The 27,057-nt window shown below is 45.2% G+C and overlaps 1 protein-coding gene across 1 annotated transcript in view; it reads right to left on the bottom strand.

Annotated features, from left to right (window-relative positions):
- Window positions 1-27,057, bottom strand: part of PAPPA (pappalysin 1) — a 243,399-nt gene that overhangs the window by 99,404 nt on the left and 116,938 nt on the right. The window contains exon 10 of the mRNA XM_043566322.1: window positions 165-358. Within this exon, the coding sequence (XP_043422257.1) occupies window positions 165-358 (194 nt within the window). The remainder of the gene's footprint in view (window positions 1-164; window positions 359-27,057) is intronic.

Genomic DNA, 27,057 nt, shown 5'->3' with positions numbered 1-27,057 from the left:
TCATCCCTGACAAATTGCATTCGTGAGGCCTTGGGATTACATTTGGTTAGCAAGATGGTCAGGTGGTCACCTCCAGGACACAACGTTTGAGAAAGGCAGCCCGGAGGGGCAGAGCAGAGACGCGGAATGTCTGCAAGAAATAGCACACGCGGCTAGGACCTTACCTGGGAGGCTGCTGGCTGGCCGATGATGACCCAGCCTGGGCACTGCTGGTCCTGATGTGATACTGAAGCATTGGACGCCCACTGATCGAGGAACCCCTGTGGTGTGTAGACCCCACAGTCCTTGATGCTAGTTTTCTGTTCAAACTCCTCACATACTCCATCACCATCATGGAAATAGCACCGACTGGGTTCATCTGTAGGAGATGGACAGAGAAGGGAGAGAACAAATGGATATTCGTTCTCTGGTCTCAGCTGTCATCTGCAGCTGTGGGGTCAGATCAGCAGAATCTTCAGCACTGTAAAGCCCATCATCAGTAGTCATGAGGGAATATTATTTGCCCTTAAAAATGAAGGAGGTTCTGCCATTTGTGACAACATGGATGAACCTGAAGGATGTTATACTAAGTGAAATAAACCAGTCGCAGAAGGACAAATACTGTATGATTCCACTTAAATGAGGATATAACGTAATGAAACTTATAGAAAGACAGAATAAAATGGTGGTTGCCAGGGGCTGGGGGGAGAGAGAAATGGTTGAGGGTTGAGAGTTACTGTCTGATGAGTATAAAGTTGCAGTTATACGAGACGATGTATAACTTTGCACTTACAGCTAACATTGTGCCTACGGTTATATTAAGTGTAGGTATGCTTACAAATTTAGAGGGTAGATCTTGTATTATATACATTTTAACACACACACACACACACACACACACACACACTCACAAACACTTCGACCTTCATTACCCCAAGTGAGCCCCACAGCAACCTTGTGAGAAAGGCACTATTATTTTAATTACTTTAGTCTAGCAGGTTAACTGGACACTGAGATCCACGTGTCTTTAAAAACTGCCCAAAGTCACACGGTGTGTTAATGCCAGATCCTGGTGTCAAATTCCAGCTTTCACTTTCCAGGTTCTGGGTACGTTATCTGACACCACAGAACTTCACAGTGGCAAACTGAGGTTTTACTGAACTCCAAAGAGAATTTAGGTTTCATATAAGGAGTGAAGTGATACACTAGAGGGACTGGCTTCAGTCCCAGCTCTGTAACTAAACTTTTCTGTTACTTAAGACAAATCCCTTTTCCCCTCTGGGCTCAAATCACATAAGGGGGTTAGAGTGCTGGGACCCCAGGAACCCTTGCTGTCTACTGCTCTAGGCTCCTCAGGGCTTGTTGGATACTGTAGGAGTTCAAGTTCAAGGCCAAGTGAGTTCTCAAGCTCCCATGTAATTCAAATCACAGCAAAGATTTCTGCTTGGGACAACTTAAAGCTGCAGCTGGCTACAGTGACTCTCTGCCACAAGGACAAAGATCATGGAAGCGTACAGAGCTGGCAGGTGCTTTCTGAGTAGGCAGGACCTATACGCATTGCTTGGTATTTCAGCACAGGACCAATACAAGGAGAAATCAGAATGCAGCCTTCTGAAGGAGACCCCCCTGCCCATCCTTTAATAACTCAAATGTCAGGTAGTCTGTGCTATTTTCCCAATACCTCTAGGCAAAACTAAATACCCCTTTCTGTGTAGGTCCCTATTTTATAAAGATCCCTACCTTAACACTTATCTGTGTCATTATATGTACATGCTACAGCTCCTTTGAAAGACTGAGCTTCTTGAAATCCAATCCCTATGTCATGTCTCCGGGTGAACTTATAATTATCATCCCAACAAGTATACTTTGAGACTGACAGGGATGTCCAGGCAATAGGCACATTTCCTAGGAAAATCTGAATATTGTCCTGGCCAAATCGGAGCATATGGTCACCCTAAGGATACTGCTTGATCTAGGACATCCTTCCCCTATTTACTCCAAAATAATGGACTGGAGCCCCATTTCCAATCAGGAATTGACTTTTACCCCTCATATCAGCTGGAGAACTTTGTACAATTAGCTTCACTCTTCAGCCTCTGGCTTCCTATCTGTAATATAGAAACAATTGTCCTAAATACTGTAATAATGTTGTATGGTGACAGATGGCCACTACATTTATCATGGTTAGCATTGAGCAATATACACAATTGTTGAATTGATATGTTGTGCCCCTGAAACTAAAATAACATTGTATGTTAATTATACTTCAATTAAAACAAAAAGATAGAAATGATCGTCCCAGCCAAGATAACTCTCAGGATAGCCACAGGACTCTCATAGGAAGTGGACGTAAACATGCTTTGTACATTGTAAACTAACAGTCAAGAGAAAAAAATGTTCTTTTAAGGGGTGGGTCAGTTTATTTATAGCTGGCTGAATGGAATCACCTAGTACTCACTTAAAACACTTCGTCCAGCATTCCCCCCAAATAGGAAAAGCTAGGGTCAAGTAGAATTAAAACTTGGATTTCTAGGATGCTATCAGCAAAAGGAGTCCGTGAATTCAGGGGCAGCAGAATGTTGAGCCCCTTCCAAGCTCCAAAATCCCTTGTTTATTTCAGCAAACAGTTTACATAGCGAAATACTATCAAAAGAGCCAGAATAAATCAATTCATTATAATTCAATTATTTAAGGATGAGCTTGAGCCAGCGGAGGACTCCAGTGACCAGTAGCATGCCTGGCAGGCAAGCATGGAGAGAATACAGACTCAGCACTTCTCAGGAGCTCCAACCTCTTGGTGAACGTGGCCAACTTACATATAGTAAAACTTAGACCCAATCTGAGAGTGACCAGCCATTAATCCAGACTTTACTCTTTCAAAACTCAATAAAGGGAATTATAAAAAGCACAGGATTTGGCATCAGACAAATAGGACTTAAATAAAGTAACCTAGCCTCTCTGAACTTCATTTTCTCATCCAAAAAATAACGGGGACAATGATGTTTACCCAGTGTTGTTGCACTGATCTCATGAGATGACGGGTACAACGTCAGCATCTTCACTCATTTTGCTAATGGGAAACTGAGAGCCATAGGTGGTAAGGAGTCTGCTTCCAGATCACAGAGGGGCATGGTCGAAGAGTTAGAAGTAAGAGCCTGGCCCTTTTATACCCAGCAGAGAAATGTGCCCCACACCCCATGCTGTCTCCACAGAATAATGAAAGCACCTCCTTCTGAGGAGAAGATTGTGGGGTTGCTTGACTGAAGACAGGTAGGGTAAGATTATAATATCATATAAGATCTATTCTCTAACATGACTTCATTCACTTCCTCAGCAAAAAGACCTTAGAGTGGCAGCAATGGGGGCTACAGCTGAGTTCTCATGAAGGCTAACTTCTTCCTGATTATGTTTGAGACCTCAATATTTCTGTCTGCTTGGACTCAGAAGAACCAGGGAATGGTGGAGAGGTGAGGGTAGGCACAGAAGGTAAATAAGTCGCAAGGTAGTTAGGTATGTGATAGACGATAGATAGGTAGACAGCCAAGCAGGCAGACAGGGACAGTTAAAAGAGAGGTAGGAGGTAGTGGGAGGAGTGAGAAAAAGTGAGTGAGTGAGTCAAAGAAAGAGAGAAAGAGAGAGAATAAATATGCCTGGTTTCTCCCCCAAGGTTCTGCTGACATAGCTACTATGAGCCACTTTTTGAAATAACATCCTTGGACTCTGCTATTCATTTTCTCTTGCCACTAGAGTCCCGGGGGCCCTTCAGCTACATCTGCCAGTCTACATCTGGGGAATTTTCTCTCCCGCTCTACTCCCATGCCCCAAGCACCGTGGAGAACAGAGCGAGGAATGGAATAAAAATGTGTGGCCAGGAAAAACAAAGACAGCAACAACAACACAATAAAACAAAACTGGCCTTCCTGTTTTCATTACACAAATTTACTTGGTACTTTTTGAACACTTTATGCTGGTAGCTGAGCAGGTTGTAGTCAATACCAAGGTCAAATGACCACCCTGCCACCTGCCTTCCATGTAGTAGATAGGTGTCATTGATAATAATGCATCCCCTGGATGGAGTAATGTGAAAGCTGACTAGACTCTCAAATAATTGTTGAATGAATGAATGAACAAATGAATGAATGAAATTCAGCACTTCCAATGCACATACTCCTGGTCCAGCATAGTTTAGACTCTTTACCCTTTGAGAAGCTTCTTTGGGCAGGGTCTGAGGGTAGAGAGAAAGAGATTAGATGGCAGCTGTGACTGGCTTACAGTAGGATTGCACTGGACAGTCTGATTTCTCTACATCACCCCACGTTCCCCTGACATAAGAGACCTCCTTGTCTCAGACCCACCCCTTTTCATGCAGTGGCACATTTAGAAACCTGCTCTATCCAGCTAGTGGACTTTATGTGGCGGGGGGGGGGGGGGGCAGGCATTGCCAAGTCTGTCATCCCCAGTCGAGCTTTTCTTTGCTAGATACTTTTTTTTTCCTTTTGGAAGAAATGCGGTCAGCCCCAGGAGCCCGAGGCAGATGGACTCTCTGTAAGTGGACAGACACAGAGGATGCCACTTCTCATTGGCTTAATTTTCAATTCCCATCTGTCTGGAGCATCAGGATGAAATGCCATGCTTCTGCATTCCTGAGGCTTGTCTGAAGGACACTATTTGAGATAGTCAGAGATTACCGCCCCTGGTTAAAAGTGTGGAAGCCAAGTCTTAGGAAAATGAGATGAGTTTACCTTGGCATGTAAGCAAAGGCTGGGTTTTAGGCTATTGTCAAGTGTTCTTGTCCTTAAAGCCAGAAACCCTGGATTGAAGCCTCTAAATCTGTCCATGATTACCAGGTAATCTTGAATATATTTACTTACAGTGGAACTACTTCAACCCAACTGGGGGACACTAATTAACTTAGCTTGATTAGACGCATTGTGAATTAGCAACACCACTAGAATTCTTGGGGTGAATGAATAAAAGAAATAGCTAGAGAGTCCATTACTGGAAAAGGGAGAATGGACTTTTTAAATCGCTCATGTCAGCTGAGTACAAGATCTTAGGATGATTTCCACTAGACCTCACATCAAGAATCTTGAAGACCAGACAGTCACAAGCTATTGGCCACTGAAAAAAATGAACGTAAGCCACTGTGTTCTTCAAACAAGACCAGAGATAATGTGTATTCTTCAGGAGAGTGGGATAATTTAGCAGATTTGGGCTATCATTAGTCTACCCCAAATACATATCTGCCCATACCATGATTCACATATAATGCTTTGACAGATCCCTCTGTTTATGGAGGAGATCCTTTTCTTTAGCTTGGCATACAAGACCCTCCACAACTGATCTGTCCTGCAGTTTTCTAAACCAGCCCACTTCCCATCATTCTGCCATGCTCTCACAAGTGTTCTTTCCTCTGCCTGGGATGTAGTTCTCATTTTTCCTTTACTAATTCCTGCCAGTTCTTCAGATGTGACTAAAAGTGTCTCCTCCAACATGGTGGGTCCATCCTCCCTTCTCTTCCACAGACTCCCATCCTGGCTGGATTAGAGGACCTTCCTCTGTGCTCCCTCTTACAATTCCCAGATTCCACTCCGCCCCCATCCAGCTTTTGTCAATCTGTTTATGAACAAGACCTTCTTTCAGCCCTGTCCCAGCAGGCAGGGAGTATCTCTGGGTACAAAATTGCTGACTCTCATATCTGTATTCCCAACTCATAGCATAGTACCTAGAGTGAAGGGGGTACCCGACAAATGGCTGAGGAATATATGAGCAGATGAATGACAGATGAAAACTAATGAATGCCTCATAATTAAATACATTATTACCAGTTTATGCATGTTCTAAACTAAGCATACTCTTGTGTGATGTGACTACTGGCCATACCATGAGAGTACTGCAAACCAGATTTCATCAGAGTTATCTTCCTTCAGTTTAATGACATATTTTTGTCTAAAAGTTTATTAGCTTCATTATCAAATGTCTTCAAACTTTGGGATTGACTGCAGTTATTCTAAAACAACCCCCCCCCCCACCACACACAGTAGTTGTCTTGCAAACATATCCATAATGTCCCACTGGGACTAAGAATCCAGTAATCTTTTTGCAATTATTTCAACAATGAATGGGTAACAAATAAGAGGCATCAAAACTTTCTGGAGATTTAGGAGTGTGGGCTGTTATTATCCCCAGCTAAGATAGCTTCTAACTTTTCAATGAGAACTGCAGAAGAGAACCAATTCACGTAACCAATATTTATTTACTCAGTATCTGTTCTGTGTCTGGGCTTGTACTATGGATACAACAATGAATCAGACTGGGCTCCTCCCTTGTGGGTGGAATCAATACTATTTGGGAAAACAGGGAAAGGCTTGCCAAGAAGATGGTTTGGGGCAGCATCTTGGAGGAAGAAAAGAATTTGGGCATTTGAAAGGGAAAGTATGAACAATGGATGAGCCTCAATCAATATATGTGTCTATGAGGAACCTGTAAAGGTTAGAGCTAAAGGAGAATGATGCGTCCTAGAACTGATGAACTGAAAAGCTGATCTGAGGCCAGACTAAAGAAGAATTGCAATGCCATGTTGAGGTATTTAAATTTTACTGTTTAGAAATAGGGAGGCTTTGAAGATTTTTCTGAGCAGGAAAACCTGTGATTTTTCACACTTCTAGAGGCAGTGAAGTGTAAGACCTGATTTTGTTTGGCAGGTGTGCCATTTATTATTTATGGACTTTGGGGAAATTACTTAGAATTTCTAGACCTTGTTTTCTTCATGAATAACGACTGAAGGATTGAATATTTACTATCATGCCCACATCACTTAATAATACATGCAATTGTATAATCATCAAAAATTTTTGCTTAATTGCTTCTATGTGCTAGGTACTGTGATAAACTGTAGGTACAGAGTAGTAAATAAATCATCCATGACCTTCACCCCATGGGACTTACAGCCTAGTGGTAAATGTAGATGAAACACTCAGGACATAACAGGTGATCAGTAAAGGGCCTATGACAATGATGATGATCTTGGAGCTGAAAGCAATTATTTCATTTCATATATGGCAAAGCTGAGGTTTACAGAATTGAAGTGATTTGCCTTTAGAGAACACCTCTAGTAGAGACAAGACTAGAACACTGGTTCTTGAATACAATGCCTTTTCTATTGCCCCATGCCAATTTATCAGACTGGGTTTTCAGTATATAATTCTAGTAACAAAATACTTTGTCACCCTTAACTAAGTTTCAATATTCCTTTTGGGAATCTCTGATTTCACTCTTCGCAATATCCCTAGTATGGGCTAACTGTCTGTAGTCTGAGAAGCTACTGGGGTTACCAAGTCTCTGACCCATTGAGGGGAAAAACTCTCTTCAGATGGGGAGATGACAATTTTGAGTAATAGGAGATGTAATAAGTAATAAAACTCAGGAAGTAGCAAATAATTTGAATGCACACTCTCCTGAGAACGGCTACCTTCCAAAGGTTGGATTTACCTGTGTTTGTAACCTTCTTGTTTATGAAGATGGGTCAGCTTCTGAGAAATTAGTATCTGCTTCTATTTCCAGCTGAAGGAACAGTGATTGGCATTAGAACATTCTTTTAGTTCAATGATTACTATTTTTTGTATTTTTTAAATACCAGAAAAAAATAATGCTTTTAAAATCAGCTGTTTGTTTAGGGATGGGTCCAACCACAACAAGCTGCATGCCACATAACAATTCATCCAAACAACAACAAAGGACCAAAAAATGCACAATCTTTGTGTCCAAATAATAGCTTCTTGGAATGCAAAACTGGAGAACTTAACCCCTGAAGGTTTACAAAGGGGAAGCTTGGTGGGGAGGTAGGGGTGGCAATGTTGGCATGTGTCTCCTCTGGAACAGAAATAGCTGCACTTTACATTGCCTGTGTTTCAAAGGCTTCATGTCAAACCCACATTGCTGACCTCATTTAATTTTATTCAAACTGGGGTTTGTTCTTAACCTCCTCAACCAGATCAGCTTGTCCAGAGTGCAGATGACAGGATGGTGAACAGCCTCTAAAGAACCATGCATCCACTAACAAATTTAAGATGCTGGTTAGGTCTACTGAATCTGAGGAGCTTAAGTTGGTTTTGGGTTCCTCCATGGCTTGGCCATACACCAAAGTGGGCCAGAAATTCCTTCCTGTGTTTCACTGTGACAACCAGGCATCATCTAGCAAGTGGAAAGCACTAGGAAAAGAAAGTCAAGTCTGGATGTAGTCTCACATTAGCATACATGTTCCACACCCAGACCTATCACAGGGAGCATCCTGCAGGGGACAGCTTGGTCCTCCGTCCACTTGGCCCTTACAACCCTCTCATGACTGGCTTGGGTCTTCCCCATTTCCTAGGAGTGATGAATCTAAAGTGATTAATCAATGAGTAATTCATCTAGGACCATGCTTGAAATACTTAGTTGACTTCTGCAAAAGTTGAACTTCCCTACCTAGCACTCAAATCCTTTCATAGGGTACCTCCAATTTTCCTGTCAGTTCTCATTCCCAACTATACCTTCACCCTCAAATGCACAGTTCCTTCCCAGAATTCACAGCTCAGAGCTTCTGTCCTTTCGTCTTTAGCCTGAAAGGCTAGTTTCTGCCTGAGTCTTCCATCAAGACTTGACTCTGACATCTTTAGCTCCATGAAGCCTCATCTGTCACACTTTGGTATTGCGATGTGTCCAGATGAACCAACCCCCTTTCTTTCCTACATCACTATTCTCGCCTTCTAAACCAGCAAAATGGGATATGGCCTATATAAAAATGTTAATTAAAAAATACAAAAATAAAAAAAAAATCCTCTTTTCATTCCACGTCTCCATACCACTATGTCTTGTACTTCACAGTTCTCTTTCCATGACTCACAGTAGACTTTATTGAGAGTTATCGGGACTTAAACTGCCCACTTCTTGCCTACAATTCACTCTTCAGTTCTCTCCAATCTCACTTCTGTACTCACAGCTTCACCAGAATCAATCCTGTCAATGGTGATCACCACTGACCTCAAGGTAGCTAAAACCGTAACATCAAAATCCTCATCTTGCTAGATTCCCTTGAAGCATATAAAGAAGTACCCCCGCCCTTTCTTCCTGAAGCACTCCCTCATGGACTCCATGGCACGTGCCATCCCATTTTCTTCTGGCTCTCAGCTCACTCCACATAGGCTCATTCACTGCTTTCTGCTTCCCTAAATCTCTGGCAGGTGTCTGGGTCAGGTCTTGGGCCCCCTTTCTTATCTATCCACATTGTGTCCTTCACTTCTAATTCTTCAACAAAAACGTTAGAACATCTATGTGCCAATGACTCAAATATTTCTTTAGAAATGACCTCTTCTCTGAGTCTTAACTGCCTACAATGACATCTCTAAATATCTATTTAAGGACATCTGCATGGTTCAGATGGTTGAGCATCTGACTCTTGATTTCAGCCCAGGCTATGATCCCAGGGTTGTGGGATCAAGCCCCATGTCGGGCTGCATGCTGAGCAGGGAGCCTGCTTGGGATTCTGTTTCTCTCCCTCTGCCCCTCTCTCCCACTCACTCTCTCTTTCTCTAAAATAAACTTCAAAAAATCTATTTAAAGGCATCACGAAATCATAATGTCTAAAACAGAAGTAATGGTTTCTCCCCACATGCTTTTCTTGCCCATCCTGGTAAATGACAACATTGCCCAACAGTGGCCAGACCAAAACTGAGTCATCTCTCCCATTTTTTCAGCCCACCCTCCAACCCCACATAAAGTCCCTGAGCACATCCTGTACACTCTTTCATCTCGGGATACTCCAAAAAGCTCCACTTTTGTTCCATCACTGCCACATCTCATTCCTCCATCCCCATTAGAGCATACATACCATCTTGCTTTATTTCCTTCATACTATTATTCACGATCTAAAAACAAATTTGATTTATTATTGTTTCTTCACCACCTGCCCCATGTGACATAGGTTTCATGGAAGCACACTTCAACATGCACATCTTTCTTTAGGACCAGGAAAACTGCCTCACTCTATTATGTAACTAACATTTGAGAAAAAAATGAATGAGTGAATGAATGAGTGAATATGTACAGCTCTTGGACTGTGAGACATTTCTGAGCTGCATCCAGTGTTACTTCTATTTACATCTCTAATTCTTAGAACAATGCCATTCTAATAGCAGATGCTTGGTAAATGATGAGTCTTTTTGGAGTTTTAGAATCTCTGTTACTGATTGTATTGAAGGGACCTCAAACCTGACTTGAATCTGCTTCAGTAGATTATACTAAAGAAAGATTTTTATGAAAATATTAATTAGAATGAGATCATATTATAAATCCAAGCACACATTGGGAGGAAAAAAATCCAATTCCATCTAAAGCAGCCCATAATATTTTTTCCCCCATGAGACATTCTGCCTCACCATCTGTCCTAAATATTATTTTATTTTCTTTCTTAACTGAATTTGCAAAGAAATGGAACATCTGGATGGAAAAGGTGGTGCATACTGGGCTGAAATTTAATAAAGAGATGTGATGGTCTTATGAATTGGAACTTGAAGATACATTTACATCACCTTGAATTTGCTATAGTTATTTGAATGGCCTAAAGAGATCGTAAACAAAGATAGTGATCCTAATAAGTGAGAAGGCATTCAATAGAGCAGGATGCTCAAAGCCCTGAAAGATTTTCAGCCGGGTGTCTTTTGGGTTCCAATGCTATCTCATGATATGGGAGAGGAAGTAAAATTCAGTCCCACAATGAATTATGTAGTAGCCACAAAATAGGCAGGCATTCTAAGCACAGTCAGGAGGGAGAGTGATACCCTAGGACTCAAAGGCCTTTAAAAGTATGAGCAGGAAATAACAGAATGAAATTTGTTTTGGATAACATAAGCTAATAATAAATGGAGAAAAGCAATCCGAAGCATTCATATGCAGAGAATGGACAAAAGTGATACAAAAGGGTGATGATGGTAACAAAGTGTCAGTGGTTGTTATGTGATCTCATCACCCCACACCAAAAATAAATAAGTGAAAAAGTAGGAAAGAAAGAAAGAAAGAAAGAAAGAAAGAAAGAAAGAAAGAAAGAAAGAAAGAAAGGAAGAGAAACAAACAAACAAGAATGGGACCCTTTCTCAAAATCATCAGCTTGATCAAGAGAATGTGAGTCTAGAAGAGATGCTCTCTCATTTCCCTCTCTGGGCTGCGATTTCGCTTCGACCTAGTAAGAGAGTTACATCAAGTAGCTTTATGATCCCCCTCAACTGAGTCATTCTAATCAAGTATTTAGTTCTTGATTTCCCCCCTTTAATCATTAAACCAGGTTTGCAGTCTGAAGATGGGGAAATGTTAGCAAAATGAAAACAGAGAATGGTACAGTTGAAACCACTCTGAGAAACAGGACAGGACTACAGCAAACAGAACAGGAAATCAAAATTTGAAGCTCACCTCTGTCACTAACTTACTCTTCGGTACCAGTAACACAGAATCATCATTCTGGGTTTTGGTCTTTGTGTCAATAAGTATCTTTGTGTCAATTAGTATCTTTAGTGTCCATTTATTTTTGAGAGAGAGAGAGAGAGAGAGAGACAGAGTAAAGGTGGGAGAGGGGCACAAAGGACCTGAAGCAGGCTCCAAGTTGACAACAGAGAGCAATGATGCGGGACTCAAACTCGTGAACTGCCAGACGATGACCTGAGCTGAAGTCAGATGCTTAACTGACTGAGCCACCCAGGGGTCCATTCCTACCCATTTTAGAAAGTGGTTGTAATGATCAGATATTATGACAAATACTCAGACACGTGATTGTTTTCACATTTTCTTAACACAGATACAATTTGGAGCTCATCTCCCAAAACATCAGGTGGCTTTCTCGACTCACTGTCTTAGCCTTAGCTTCATGTCACCTGCTCTGTGAGGCCTTTTCTAACCATGCTGCCTCCGCTCCAGGGTCTGCAGGCTATCCCACTATTCAATTTCACTTTCCACAGAGCATTCGTTGCTTCAAAAGTTTACTTGGAGAGCCTGGGTGGCTCGGTCAGGCCTCCGACTCTTGACTCCAGTTCAGGTCACGATCTCACGGTTGTCAGATCAAGCCCCATGTTGTGCTCCGTACTGACGGTGTGTAGCCTGCTTGGGATTCTCTCTCTCCTCTCTCTGCCCCCACCCTGCCTGCATGTGAGCATTCTCTCTCCCCTGCCCTCAAAATAAATAAATAAATACACATTAAAAAAAAAAAGTTTACTTGGTTACTGCATTCTCTCTAAATAGAATGGCAGCTCTTTGGGAGCAGAAACATAGGCTGTTTTGCCCGAGACTACATTTCCAATTCCAGGGCACAGAAGACGATCAGTTAATACTGCTGAACACATGACTGTGTAGTACCACAAGGATCTCTAGAAATGATCTAGTCCACGTGCCTCCTTTTGCAAATGTGGCAACTAAGAATCAGAAAGGTTAAGTGACTCACTGAATGCTGTACAGTTAATTGCTATAGGCGAAGGGTTTGGGTTGGCTAATTAAGGCTCATTATATAAATACTGGGGAGCTGTGATTTCAAAAAGAAACTGGTCTGTGAGAAATAGGTGTGTATAAAGAGAAAACAACGCACCCAAACAAAAGTCAGTATGGGCACACACGCGTATCCTTCAAGTCCGTAAAATAAACAGCTTACCAATCTTAGGGCATCCTCACGTTTCTAGAGAAGAGAGACTTCTGGGCAAGTGGATGCTATGTTAAATAACGGTAGCCAAGGAATTGAGGATGAATCAGGGCACCACATGAAAACCAAGCCAGTCACCCCAGTCTGGCACAGCTGATCGTGACTAAGGTGACCGCAGTATGCTGGGTTCTTGGTGGGGTTCCCATGTAAGAAATTGGAGTGTCAAAATGGATCCCTCCCACCAGAGTCCTGATTGGTTTGGCCCGCTTCGAAGACCATCCTCCTGCCATATGGTTCAGATAAGTCCAAAAGATGAGCCATTCAAGCCACAGAGGCCTCCACCTCCAAGTTGGTGAGATGCGCCACACTGCTCTAAAGGGCAGAAGCCAACTCAAGGGGCAGAAACGTACTCGGGTAAGTTTTCTTTACCTTACATGATGGGTGGGCTCCTCTTCTGCCCTTAAAAGAGGATTTTATGTTAATTTGAATCTGTATGCTCTTTGATTCGTATTGTTGAACTGCATTTTGTTGTTACAGTAATGTATATATACGCCTCTCTCTTCTCCCAATAAGGATAAAAAGAGGGGAGGGAAGGAAGGAAGGAAGGAAGGAAGGAAGGAAGGAAGGAAGGAAGGAAGGGAAGGGAAGGGAAGGGAAGGGAAGGGAAGGGAAGGGAAGAAGGAAGGAGGGGCAGGGGAAATTGGTCCCAAATTTTCACCCGGAACATTTAAAAATATCCATCAAAACCTGTTTTGTTTTGTTTTGTTGTTTTTTTTTTAAATCAGAAATGATAAGGGTCAGCATAATTACTCATGCACAGAAAACATTCTAAGGAGTAGTGGTCGCTCCGACATCAATTTCTACTAACTGGAGAAGGGGATTGCCCAAATAAGACATGTAATTGCAGACTGCATAACTGGCTGTAGATTCCAGAACAGAGCTCAGAGAAGCTCCCTGTGGTTCCCAGATGACTGGGCAGACCAGTTTGGAGCCACTGAGGACCCTACATACTGTCAGAGAATGGGACCCAAGGCAGGTACCATCACTGAGCAATATTCCTATGTATGAAGATGTTTAACTTCAAGAAGAGAAGTCTCAGGGGGGACACGGCATAAAATTCCTCTAACAAACTGCAGCTGGTCTGAAAGTGAAATTGGCTGCCTCAGAAGACACTGGTATTCAGTCAACATTTTCCGACGGAGGTTTGATGATCATTGACAAGGCATAATCTGGCCCCTGCCTGCTTCTGCAGCCTTCTCTTTCTTCTCTAGTGTACCCCAGTCTCAGCTCAGACAGGCTCAAAGTGGCTGCTTCCAGAATGGACCACATTCCCCCCAATTTCCAGCACCGCTTTGCCTCTGTCTAGTCTCCACTCATCTTTAGCCATTATGTGACCACTCACTCCTCTGCAAAATCTGGCACTCCACTCCAGGCGGGGGGTGGGGGTGGTGGGGGTCGCCTGCCCCTCTCTATGTCTTCCCAGGGCATCCTCTACCTCTCTAATTAAAATTTTAGCTACCAGGTAGTAAGTGTATTTGCCAAATGAATAATCAGATGACTTGGTAAGTGCCAGGCACTATGTTAAATGTTTTCCAATATGTAATGTCATTTAATCCTAGAAGAGCCCTATGGGTTTGTCTGGTGTTGCTATTATCCCCATTTAACAGACAAGGAAATTCATGCATCAAGAGGGTAAGTCATTAGCTTCACATAAGGTTTCACAAGCTGTAGAAGCAAGAATCCAATCCTGACTAGTTGGATTCCACAATCCATGCCCCTCCGTCCACCCATACCGCCCAGTTCACGTCTTATGTGTGGAAGTGGACACTGAGAGGGATCTAAAGAGACAAGCGAATCTGATTCTGTCCGAGATGCCCTGCCATTCTGTGTTATTGGAGGCCCAGGGGTCTGACAGAGCTGTGGTCACGCCCCTGCACTATACTTAAGGAGCTGGGTGTCCATGAACAGCACACTTCACCTCTGCGTCCCGGTTTCCTCTTGGGCTAATCCGTGTAATAACGAGTATTTTCCCAGATGTTAGGAGGATGAACCTAGAAGCTGTATGGAAGGCACCTGGCGTGGCATCCAGCATGAAAAAAAAAAAAAGAAGATTCCGTGAAGGACCAGGAAGTCTCCCTTTCCCTAAAGGAAGCAATCCGTCTCTGCTATTCTGTGCCGGTTAAACTGCACGGGCTCAATCACTTACGTTTTGGTTAAACCTTTTTAATTTTTTTAAAGTGGAATCCGACTTTCGTTGGCAGGTGATTGAACACACAGGGCCCAGCCTCCGGGCCCACAGTCCATTAGGGAATTTACGAGGACAGATGGGGAGCCTTCAACTCAAGTACAGCCTTCAGAGGCCAAGCTTACAAAGCCATCAATTTCCTTAACAAAGAACACTGGCTTAAATGCCCCCTTAAAGCCGCTATTTACACAGCTATCCACTTCCTTTTGAATTCGCTGCCTGGGGGGTGGCCTACCTGCAGTCCTTTCCAGCTACTGGTGAATTAGGCTCCCTTCCGAAAAGGAAGCTGGCAGAGATGGGGCCTGAGCTTTGAAAAGGAGCTCAGTTTGGGGTTATCTGACCGTCCTGGGGGGGGAACCTAAGTGCCCACCAAAGCCCCTGGACCTGCCCATCCCTTCTGCTAAGGTTCTAAAATGTTTGGACCTTGTCAAAGAGGTAAGGCCATGGCCAGCATGGAGACAGAGAAGGAGGGTTACCACTGAGCTCCTCTCTCCTTTATACTGAGGTAAAATGGGGCTCCAAAGAACATTCTGGTTAACATTTGTATAGTGCTTTGCAGCTCTGTGGCGTGTCAATACTGTAATGTGGTCCTTTTATAGATGAGGAAACTAAAGTAGCTCCCATTCCCCTTTTGTGGCAGAAGTGGGACTTGAACACTAGCCACTCAGCTCCAGAGCCTGGGCACAAAACCACCACAGGAAAGACATCCTGCCAGAGAGGCCCCCGAGAATGCAGAAAAAAAGCCTGTGATTCACCCTGGGGTTTGCCTGCCTCTGAAGACCAACAACGCACTACCACACTTTGCTGCCTGAAAAATAAAACTGTTCTTAAGAAACACATCCTTCCTTCACTCATTTATTCTGTATTTACTGAGCCGCCAATTATTTGCCAGGTCTGGGACTGAATTCTGGGGAGTCCGATGAATGACGCAGGATCTCATGCTCCCGGAGCTCAGTGTGTGGTAAGAGCTGCACAGCATTTTGTCCTGAGGTACAAGATGCTGTGGGAGCACAGGGGAGGGACTCCCAACACCAAGCACACAGCCCCCAGGGCTTCCCTTGGGAGGTAAGGGGCGGGGGCTGAATCTCTGAGAGGTCCTAGGACTGGGGGTGGGGATACATTCCAGGAAGAGGCCCTCTGTAAGCACATGGATGGAAGCTGGAAACAGCCTAGTAGGTAAAGCACAAAAGATGTTGGAACATGAAGCGTAAATGCCCGGTTCAGACCTTGAAAGCCACAAGAAGGGATTTAGATTCATCTCCAGGGCAATGGGGAGCCACCTGGTACTTCAGATGTAGAGTGGCAAAATGTTTGCCTTTTAGGAAGCTTGCTCTCACTACATGGGAGAGGGTGGGCAAGGGCAAGCCTAGAGGGGGATCCTGCGACCCGTTCGTGTTCTCTTGGCAAAAGTCTGGGCAGGAACTGGAGGGGACTCAGGCAGAGCAACAAACTCAGGCAGGAGGGACTAACTTGGGAAGGGGTTTGTTTTCGAAGTAAAATGGGTGGGATGGCGATTGTCTGGATGTGGGGAATGACTGAGAGGGAAGAGCTAAGGATGTTTCCTAAGCTTCTAGCTTAAATGTCTGGTTTGCCAGTGGCACCACCAGTGGAGATTGAGAAAAACAGGAGCTGCAGCCACTCTGGGGAGGAAATCTGTCCGCTTGCTATCAGATGGGTTGAGTTTGAGTGCCTTTGGGGCATCCCATTAGAGCAACCAGGTATACAAGTCCATGCGCAGGTCAAGAGAAAAGCCCAGACTGAAGATGGAGAGTTGGGGGTCTTTGTTGTTGAATGATGAGCTTGGGAAGAGAGGGTAGCACCAGAAAAGCTCCTTCTGGGACTTTGGAGAGCTCTAATAGTTCAAGGGGTGGGCAGAAAGGTCTGTGTAGGGATGGCCAGAGGGGTTAGGAAAAACTGGAAAAGGGTATACTTCAGAGGTCCTGGAAGTTTCAAAATTTCAAGAAACAGCCAGATAAATTAAGGGAGAAACACACTGAAATATGTCTGTGCAATCAAGATATTTAATAGAATCCCACTCACGGCTTTTCTGAGTAAAGATTCTTAAGTTTCTGCTTGATTCCTTTCAGGGACAGGGCATTTGCTACTTGTAAGAACTAGATTATTAATAGCAATAATAATCGATATTTACTGAACACTTTCTGAAGGACAGGAACCAACCATCCCAAGCGCAGCAGGTTTGGCCATCTCTAGTGCCTAGTATGGACCTCAAATGTAAGGGGCGCTCAACAGATCGGTGATGAGTAAATTCATAAAGAAATGAAATAGCTACCCTGTGAAGTAAAGAACAGGAAAAAGATATTTGGTGGACTTAGCCCAGAGCAGAGAAGTGGTCCCCTGTGCTTTTGGATCAGTCAATTGGTGTCTCTTTGTTCCCCTCTCTCTCCCCGCTCCCCTCTCTTTCAGGTCAGGTCAATTGGCTTCTCTCTTTCTCTCTCTCTCTCTCTCTCTCTCTCTCTCTCTCTCTTCGGGTCAATTGGTGCCTCTCTCTCTCTCTCTCTCCCTCCCTCCCTCCTTCCCTCTTTTGGGCCAGATCAATTGGCTTCTCTCTCTCTCTCTCTCCCCCCGCCCCCCCCCCCCCCGTGTGTGTGTGTGTGTGTGTGTGTGTGTGTGTGTGTGTGTGTGTGTGAGTCTTTGTCTCTCTCTCTCTCTCTCCATTCAGGAGTTTTCTTGGCAAAAGGCACAAAGACAAATGGGGAAGTGGAGGGGTTTAAGATGCTTGTGTGGCCCTCTTGTGGGTAATGAGGCTGAACTCAAGTTATATGCATAGTTCTGGACTCCTGAACTCATGGACCAGCTCCAGCCAGGACTTGTACCAGCCCTGCCAAAGGCAGTTGAAAGTATAGTTCAAGCTTATGGATGATGTGGGCTGGGTTTCTGACTGGTGTTGAAAGCCAAAAATCACTCTGATTTCTCTTCAGATCACTTTGCCAAGAGAAGTACTTCGTGGGCCCTTGAAGAGCATCCCAGCGAGGGGAGACTGATCTTACAACACCGCTCCGGAGCGCGTCACGCTTCCGCCCAGAAACTGCTCCTTGATGCAGGATCACACTCAGACACCCACTCATCTTGTGACTTCCCCAAAGCTTTCTTTGGAACCAGTATACTCACGGTACCCCCCGCCCCCCACCAAAAGAAACCTCATTCTGGACCTTTGTAGCAGCAGAGCTCTACACCTGGTCTAACTGAGCCCAGGTGCCCAGGAAGTGGTCAGACTCACCCCCACCCCCACCTCCCAGTCCAGGGCTTTGCAATTCCTCCTGCGTTCACCTCCCACCACACATCCTTAATGACAAAGTCTTCTGAGGTCCTCCAATCAAGAATTTCTGCTGCCACTTGTCCCTCCTATCTGCAGCCTACCTAACATAGAGCTTTGCATGGAGCAGGCGCTTAATAGAGACAAAAACTAGGGTGAGGCTGGTCACATTTGCTCCCAGCTGTCTTTGCATGACCCTGTGGCTGTGCCTTGGAGGGAGAAAAGCCAACTTCAGCCCTGGTGAACAGGGTTGTAGACAAGGGGCGTGGAACATTTTATCTTTCTGTTTGGCAAATGGAAATTGAAAACCCAATCCCTTAAAAATTATCATCATCTCAGCTTTGCCTTATCTTCAGTTCTTCTTGGTACTTAATCAGTAGCAGCCAAGAGAAAGTCTCTTTTAGTTTCTCCCTCTGTTAAGTATTTAATGATCTGTAAACAAACACTTCAGACAGTGTTTCTTAAAGAGACCCTGGGATCCTTTTGTTAAGTGAAGACTCCTTTCCTCTGCACATTGTTTCCCCTTCTCATTATCTGTTTGCAGGCAGCCTGTTCATCTCTTGAGAGGACACATTTTATTAGATAACCTTAATGATCGAGAGGTAGTGTAAATTAATCGTTCAGCCTGCGGGCTTAAGAGCCAGACTTCCAGGGCGGGAATCCCTTACTGGAAGCCTTGAGTAAATTACTTAACATCTCTGTGCTTTTTTCTTATCCAGACATCTTACCATCATATTAAAACTACCACATAGGGTCAATGCAATTAATCAAAGGAGTTAATAGAGAAAAAGCATTCAATTAATGAAATTAATCAAATTAATCATGAGCTATTTCTGCTGTAATGTCTATTGTCTGGGATGATGAAATAGAAGAAGACTGGAATTATACAAACATATCTTACCACTCCTACTTGTTCTGAAAGTCTGGTGTATGGGAGGAGGCCACCAACTCCCCTCCTTGTGGAGCTGGGTGGATGTTGGTTCAAATCCCAGCTTTGCTGTTTAATAACCACCTGCTTTGGACAGGTCACTTCATCTCCCTGAGCCTCAATTTCTCCTTGTGTAAAGGGGGAGTAATGGTCCCTGCCTTCCTGCAGCCTCGTGGAAATCAAGACGGGAGGCCACGTGCCCTGTGCTGTGTGGGATGCAGTACTCTCGAATGTTTGTTTCCCCGCGTGGTGGTTTTCCAGCTCAATAAATACTCATTGAATGAGGGCCACTTTCTCAAAAGTCACTTAAACAGTTGGGGGCTCTGTTGTGTCATCTGGAAAGTGGTGATAATAATGCCTGGTTGCCAGGGGCTGCCATGGGTTTGAAATGAGACCACGTAGTAGGTTCTCCATAAATATCAATACACTACTCCCTTGCGCAGCCCCGGGAGGATCCATGACTCTGTCCGCCTTTAGGCGGTGAGCAGTTTGGGCTCCACTGGCCACTCTTTTCTGCCACAGAGTCAGTTAGTGACCGGCTCCAGCTGAGTGCTGGGGACACAGGGCTGGACAGGATAACTTCGTCCATGAAGGGCAAGGGAGCCCGATGTGTACTGGGAAAATGTTGGGGGGAGTCAAGACAATTACAGCTACACTTCTACAGGCCCAAGAGCAAGATGGATAAGGCCATACCTTCATCTCTTCATCTCTCACGCTCCTTGATCTCCCTAAATGGCTGTTTTCTTACCCACCTGTATAGTCACCCATCTATGCCAGTGGTTGGTTGGCAACTTTTTCTGTACAGGGCCAGACAGGAAACAGTGTGGCTCCGTGGGCCCTACAAGGTCTCTGCTGGAGCTGCTAAACTCTGTCTTTGTATTGGCAAACACCTACACCAAGGAACATAAATGGGTTTCGATGAAACTGCATGTACCCATAAACGGGCAGCAGATGGGAGTCTGGCCAAGGGCAGAGGTTGGCTGACCCCTGACCAGTCCAAACATGCATAGACACGCAAGCCTCTGGTGCCTCGCGCAGGGCTTGGCACAGAACATCACACCAGGGGCAGCAGCCCCACTGAGGTCTACAGGGACCTCAAGGATCGGAGCTCGCAAGGTATCAGCCTCATCCCCTCCTTCACTGCCTTCTGGCTGTGCTGCCTTTCTGTGGCACCCTCTCAAGCTGTCTCCTGCCTTGAGGATTTGATAGTCTGAGCTTCTTACACTCCTTACCCCGTCACCCTGCTCCACATCTCCTTTATTTGTCCGGTTCTTTGACCTTCTGGTCCGAGCTTAAATGTAGGTGTCCTCAAGGAAGCCGTCCCTTACTCCTCAGTGCAAAGGAGGCCCTCCACTTACACACCTCAAAGTACATCCACTGACTGGCATTTTCAACAATCACATTCAGATACTTCTTCGGGTCGTTTCCCTGGCCTGCCTTGCCACTGCTTCCTTGTCTTCCTGCAGCTAGCACCGGGCTGGGCACACAGCAGGCGTCAAGAAACGTGCGAATGAATGACACAAAGTGACCCAGCAGCCAGCTGGCCCCATCTTCTGCCTGGTTCTGACTGCCTATGTTAGCTGTTTTATTCTGCAGGCTGCAACACCGGGCTTTTCACACAATCCCGGCTGCCCATCCATCATTTTATTTTAGGCACATTATTTCTCTGTCCAAAAAGAAAAGGAGGATACAATTAGGTCTATATCCCTCACTTGCTTAATATTTCAATTTCCCCCAGGGCACTCCCTTCAAGTGGAGATCACAGCTCATGAATATTAAATGTCTCTTCCAACACAACATGGTCCCCAAGAAAGAGCAGGGAGCCAGCAGCTAGGAAAATTCCCTGACACCTGGCCCCCCAGGCCTCTCTGTCTCCCCAGCTACCTCGGTCACAACCGCACTGATGCGCAGCAAGGCGCATGTACGTGCAGGCTGGTCTCTGGTCACTTTAAATGCCATAAAGAAGCCCTTGTTCTTGGCTACCCAGATTCACCTGCCTTGGAGTCAGGCTGCCTTTCAAAGGCACACATCAAAGTGTGGTCTTGATTCCTCAAATTCAGGCAAGCTCCAAGTCCTTCTGAGCCTGACCCCTCCCTGCGAGCCAGGAAGCCGACCTGGGCTGAGGGCTAGAATTCCTCCCTTCTGGCGTCACAGCCTCCTGTTTCTTTTCATTCCAGCCTGGCCTCTCTGTGGGGTAGGCCTCCCGGGTTTCCGAAGGAGGTGGCAAGCTGAGGTCTGAGGCTGGATGGCAAGCTTGATCCTAACCGGTGCTGACTCGACTCGGGGTGTTTGAATGCATCCATCAGACCTCCCGGTTGAGGACTTCAGATCTTCGGTCCTGCCCCTCTCGGCAGCCTTCCGCCCCATCGCCTCCCTTTCCTGCTCCTTTGTCCCCTCAGTGACCCCCTTTGACCCTGTGGGTTAAAGGAATTCCTTTCTCCTCCCCAAGCCCTCATTTCTTTTAAAATGCACAGTTTAAAAACAATAATGATCTGGGATTTAAATTCTGGAAGTCAGAGTTGAAAGGGCCCTGGGAGCTCATCTAGCTCACCCCATCACCTGATAGCTGGGGAAGCTGAGATCAAGGGGGTTCGATCACTTTGTACAAGGGACCTCCGCATTTTTCCGGCAGATCAGGCTCAGGACCACTTTTGCCCGGGATGGACTGGAGGCCTTTGTATCCGTCACAACTGACATGGGAGTGAGGAAGGGGAAGTGGCATTCACTGACATCGTGGAACATCCGCTAACTGCCATGCATTGTGCTAAACACCCTACAGACATTATGCCCGTCTTCCTCTAAACAGAACTGTGGGGTTATAATTATGCCCGTTTTCCAGAGAGGACACGGAGACTCTGAGAGAGGATGGGAGGAGCCCAGGATGACCCAGGTAGTAATTACAACAGAGAGACGTTTGAACTCAGGCACCTCTTGTCACTACCAGATTGCCATGACAACAGGATTAAGTGTCAAAAGTCCTCCTAAGCTAAAAAACAATGTGGCTACTGTCAATGGAGGGTGAGCTGTTAAAAATGAAAATACAGCCCGAAACACAGGAGGGCCCTATGTTGGGGGCATGGTTTACGCAGTGGAATGTTTATAGGGTGATAATAACTGAAAGTTGTAGCTTTCATGACTCATGAGAAAAGAACAGAAGGACCTATGCGTTCACTTTCATTCCTGCTGTGAGCCAAGGGCACCAAAACAGAAAGAGTGGAAAAGAGAAGCTGTCTGCTGGCTTGGGGGAGTTCATCTGGATACTGGACATGGTCTTTAGAGGCAGGCAGATGGGGTCTTGAAGTCACTTTTTCTGATCTCCCTGGCTGTATGACTTAGGACAAGCCACTGAAACTCTCAGCACCTCAGTCTCCTCATCAGCAGAATGGGCAATATTAGTCTGTGCAGAAGACTTGCTGGGGAAATATGAAGTCATTTGAAAAACACATTCTTAACACAGAAGCTGGTACAGCTGGGTGCCTACTAAATGAAGCGACTTCACGGTTCAGTGTGTAGATGCTGCCCAGGGACTGTGAACCACACTTCTGCTATTTCTAGCTGTGGGATTTTGGACAAGTTACTTAACCTCTCTGAATCTCAGATGATGTCCTCTAGGAAACTGGGCTAATAACATTATTTATCTTACAGGATTCCTGGGTGGATTGATACAACTTCTGAATTTTTGGTATTAATAACAGTAATAATACAGTAGCAGCAAATGCACATGTAACACTCACCAGGTGTCACTGCTTTAAAACACACTTTACATGGATAACTTTGTGTCATCCTTGCAGTAACTGTTAAGAGGTAGGATCTACTACTAACCCATTTTACTGCTGAGAAAACTGAGGCCTGGGTTACAAGTGCCTGGGCCAGGCTTGTCACCCATAATCAATGTTGGGTTTGTTTTGTGTTGTTTTGTGTTTTAATTTGAGAGAGAGAGAAGGCCCCTGGGTGGCTCAGTCATTTAAGCATCCTACTTCAGCTCAGGTCATGATCTCACAGCTCGTGAGTTCAAGGCCCACATCGGGCTCTGTGCTGACAGCTCAGAGCCTGGAGCCTGCTTTGGATTCTGTGTCTGTCTCTCTCTGCTGCTGCTGCTGCTGCTGCTGCTGCTGCTGCTGCTTCTCTCTCTCTCTCTCTCTCTCTCTCTCTCTCTCTCTCTCTCTCAAACATAAATAAACATTAAAGAATTTTGAGAGAGAGGAAGAGAGAGAGAGCGAGCGAGCAGGGAAGAGGAGCAGAGGAAGAGAGAAAGGATCTTCAGCAGGCTCCGAGCTCATCACAGAGCCTGACGCAGGGCTCAGTCGATCCCATGACCCTGGGATCATGACCTGAGCTGAAATCAAGAGTCGGGTGCTCAACCAACTGAGTCACCCAGACGCCCCCAGCATCTCTGTTCTTACCTATCACTGTGTCATGTGTTATTATGCCAGCACCAAGCATGCCACCCAGCCTAGCTGACGGTCACCACCTTCCCCACCAGCACTGCAACTACTGCTAATATTTCTCTTCTCTTCTTGTGATGGCCTGTCTTCAAGTCCAGGGACAGGATGCTTTATTTCAGGAAGGTATTTCGGTGAAAGCTACTATGTTTCCCACAGAGGGAAGTCTGAAGTCATACACGCATCCAGGAGAAGGTTTATTTTGTTTTTCTGATTTTCATTTTTTTGTAAGGTGAGAGGTAGATCGTCTTATGATTTCACTTTGTTAGAAAGAAAAATAATAATAAATGCAACTCCCAGCAGAGCCCATTCTCCCTCCCCCTTCCATTCCTACTCCCCCCCCCCCCCACCAACCAGATGCTGTTTTTCTTTTTAGTCACTGTTGTTCTAAAGTCTCATCAGAACATCCACCAAGAAGACATGGCGATTCATCTTCTTGTTTTCCTTTCTCGCCTTTCTCGCCTGGCTCAGAGCAGGCCAGGGCAGCCTGACAGAGGGGCCACAAGGCTCTGTGACCCCCGCCCCTCCCAGGGACTGGTGGGTAGGAGGATTGACCTCCCCTCCTCCCCCTCAGCTGCCTCACAGATAATTGAGTTACTGGCCCTGGGACAGGGCTGGAGACGCTATGTCAGGGACCAGAGACAACGTCATGCTAACGGCAGGGAATGGTGGGGAGAGAGGAATTATGAAGAATTGAGAAAAAGAGATACACAAGGCATGTGTGTATGTCAGGGAATGACAACATGGGGGGCCATTTGCTTTGTTTTCCTAACTGTATATCGGCCTCAAGCAGGATTTGAAGCCTTGGAGGCTTTATTTTGTTATTATTATTTATTAACGTTTATTTATTTTTGAGAGACAGAGACAGAGACAGAAAGATAGAGAGAGAGAGCATGAGTGCAGGAGGGACAGAGAGAGAGAGGGAGACACAGAATCCAAAGCAGACTCCAGGCTCCGAGCTGTCAGCACAGAGCCGGACGCAGGGCTTGAACCCTCGAACCATGAGATCGTGACCTGAGCTGAAGTCTGATGCTCTACCGACTGAGCAACCCAGGCGCCCTGCCTCAGAGGCTTTAAATAGATGCCTGACACATTGAGGATGCCTCAGTGCCAAGCAGGGAAAGAAGCCCAATAGCCCGCAGCTTGATCCCTCTCGTGTCACAGAGGGGGAAACCGAGGCTCTGGGATCCTGAGCTGCGGCCCAGGCCCTTACATCTAAGCTGATCCGTGAGCCCAGGCATCCTGAAGGATGCAGGGTGGTAAATCCAACGGTAAATCAAAAGGTAAATCAAAACGGAGCAGGAGGAACCCTCCCACAATGGCATCTCCTGTAAGGGAGTGTACCTCATCTCAGAAGGTAGCTCACTTCCAGCACTGGCTTGAGACGGGTCGCTAAGGGGAGCCCCTCTTGGGGATGCTTCACAGTTTGTCTAATTTGACCATCACCTTCCCCCCCTTCAGCTTTTATCAGCAGCCTGCCTGTAGTTTACGACTCAGTGCTTTAGGAACAGTGTTCCTGGAGCTGCTGAACAATGCCTCCAGCCGGTGCCTGTTTGGGGGTGGGGAGTTATCATTTTACCGATACCACATTTTTTAACTGAAGCCTCAGGCCTGGTGTATGTTATGTTTTTAAGAAGGGGGGGAGGGGAGGACAAGATAATTTCCACATTGCTGGGGATGTAGCCTGCATTGCCTAAGAGGTCTTGTGGGTGGTGTTCCTTTTAACAAGCAGCGTATTATGTGCCTGGGGATGAGGGCACTGGGGCGGGAAAGGGAAGTCTCAGGGTGTTGCATAATAACACACTGGTACCTTGGGAATACTTCCGGATGTGTGGGCTTCTGAAAAGTGAATGGGAAATGCCACCATAAATCTGTCACCCACCCTCACACTGGTGTTACCAAACCCAGGGAAATCACTGGCCCTGTTAAATGGTTGGTGACAAAAATAAAAATAAAAAAAATAATAATAATAACAATAATAATAAAGAAGAAAAGAAAGTAAGGAAGAAGGACAGGAGGGAGGGAAGAAAGAAAGGAAAGGAGAAGGAAGTCATTCATTCAGATGGGGTGGGCAGTGTGGTAGAGAAGAAAACGTGGAGGCTGCCTACTCAATCTGACATGGGGTCACACCTCTATGAGCCCTGGTACCTTGAGCAGGTTAAGAGATCATAATAGCTCTTAGATCTCTCATCTGGATGTAAGAGTTCTCCCATTGGTTCACACTAAAGAAAGGTGCATGACCCAGGGCATACCACCTAGTGGGTGCCCATAAATGGTGCTTGTTGATAGTCCTCCCCTCCCCCCCAAGCACACACTGAGATAAGTCACAGTAACATGCATCCAACACATCCAACTTGCTAGGAATGGGGTTAAACTTCACAGTATCTTATGACAACAATTTGCAGTCAGGATTCTAAGTGACAATCAACAGAAACCAACGTTGGCTAACTTAAGCGAAACAGGCAAACAAAATCTATTCAGAGAATATTGGATAGTTCTAGAACACTCTCTGGGAGGGCTGGAGAGCCAGGCTTGCATGCTCTGAAGCCCAATTCTAAGTTCAAGATTAGGTCCCAGGACTGGCCTTGTGAAAACATCAGAACAGAGTCACTGTGGTGCTAATGCTACGTGCTGTCACTGGTACTTTGGAAACATACGAGTTATAGCCATCCTTATCAAAATGGCTTCTGTGATGTCCCCATGTCTTACTACCACTAGCTTCTGATTCAATGTCTTACATTGGTGTGTCTGACCAAGGGGAAGTGTAGGGCTTGTGCCCACCCTCAAGCTACAGAGGGGAGTGGGGGAAAGAGACTTTGGGATTTTCAACTTTTATAGAGGGCCCTGGCTCTGCCTCATTATTATTATATCAAAGAGAGTTATTTCCTAAATCTAAGGAGATCCAGATAACAAGTATCCCAAATTATTGATAAACATCTTCCACAGTGGAGTCCCATGACTTTTACCATTTTCTAGATGAGAACACTGATGTTTAGCTAAGGTCCCATGTCTAAGCCATGGTATGAGAGCCCAAGTGAGTCTCACTCAGGCCTGTTTGCTTGGCCACTGCCTTGACCAATATAATGATGAAACCAGTCCACCTCAGCAAAGCCTCCCACACTGCACTGCCATTTCTCTGACTCACATAAGTTGGATCTGGTGAGAGCCAAAGATTCACTGTCTATTCTTCAGCTATTCTTAAGGGAAGATGTTTTTCTAGACTCAAAGGCATGGAGCTTCTCCTTGGAATGAAGTTCTTGGGAGTTGGGATCTCTGGATACACTCCCTAATTCCTGGAATGTCCTGTGTCTCATTGAGTCTCTATGATGGAATTCTAATGGGTGAGGGTGAGGGTGTAGGTGAGGTCCCTCCTCTAACACAAACCATACTGAATATACCAGGTAACTAAGAGTCACTATCCACACCACCGACAATTTTGTATTCCAGTTCATTAGTTCACTATAGGAACTATTCTACAGCAGTGTGTTCCTCATTTACCCTGAAAACCCTACAAGACCAAGAGCTACTTTTTTT

This window comes from Prionailurus bengalensis, chromosome D4 (assembly GCF_016509475.1).
Source record: "Prionailurus bengalensis isolate Pbe53 chromosome D4, Fcat_Pben_1.1_paternal_pri, whole genome shotgun sequence".
NCBI classification, from domain to species: Eukaryota; Metazoa; Chordata; class Mammalia; order Carnivora; family Felidae; genus Prionailurus; species Prionailurus bengalensis.
The sequence above is the reverse complement of the archived record's forward strand: the minus strand, read 5'-3'. Positions and strand labels throughout refer to the sequence as shown.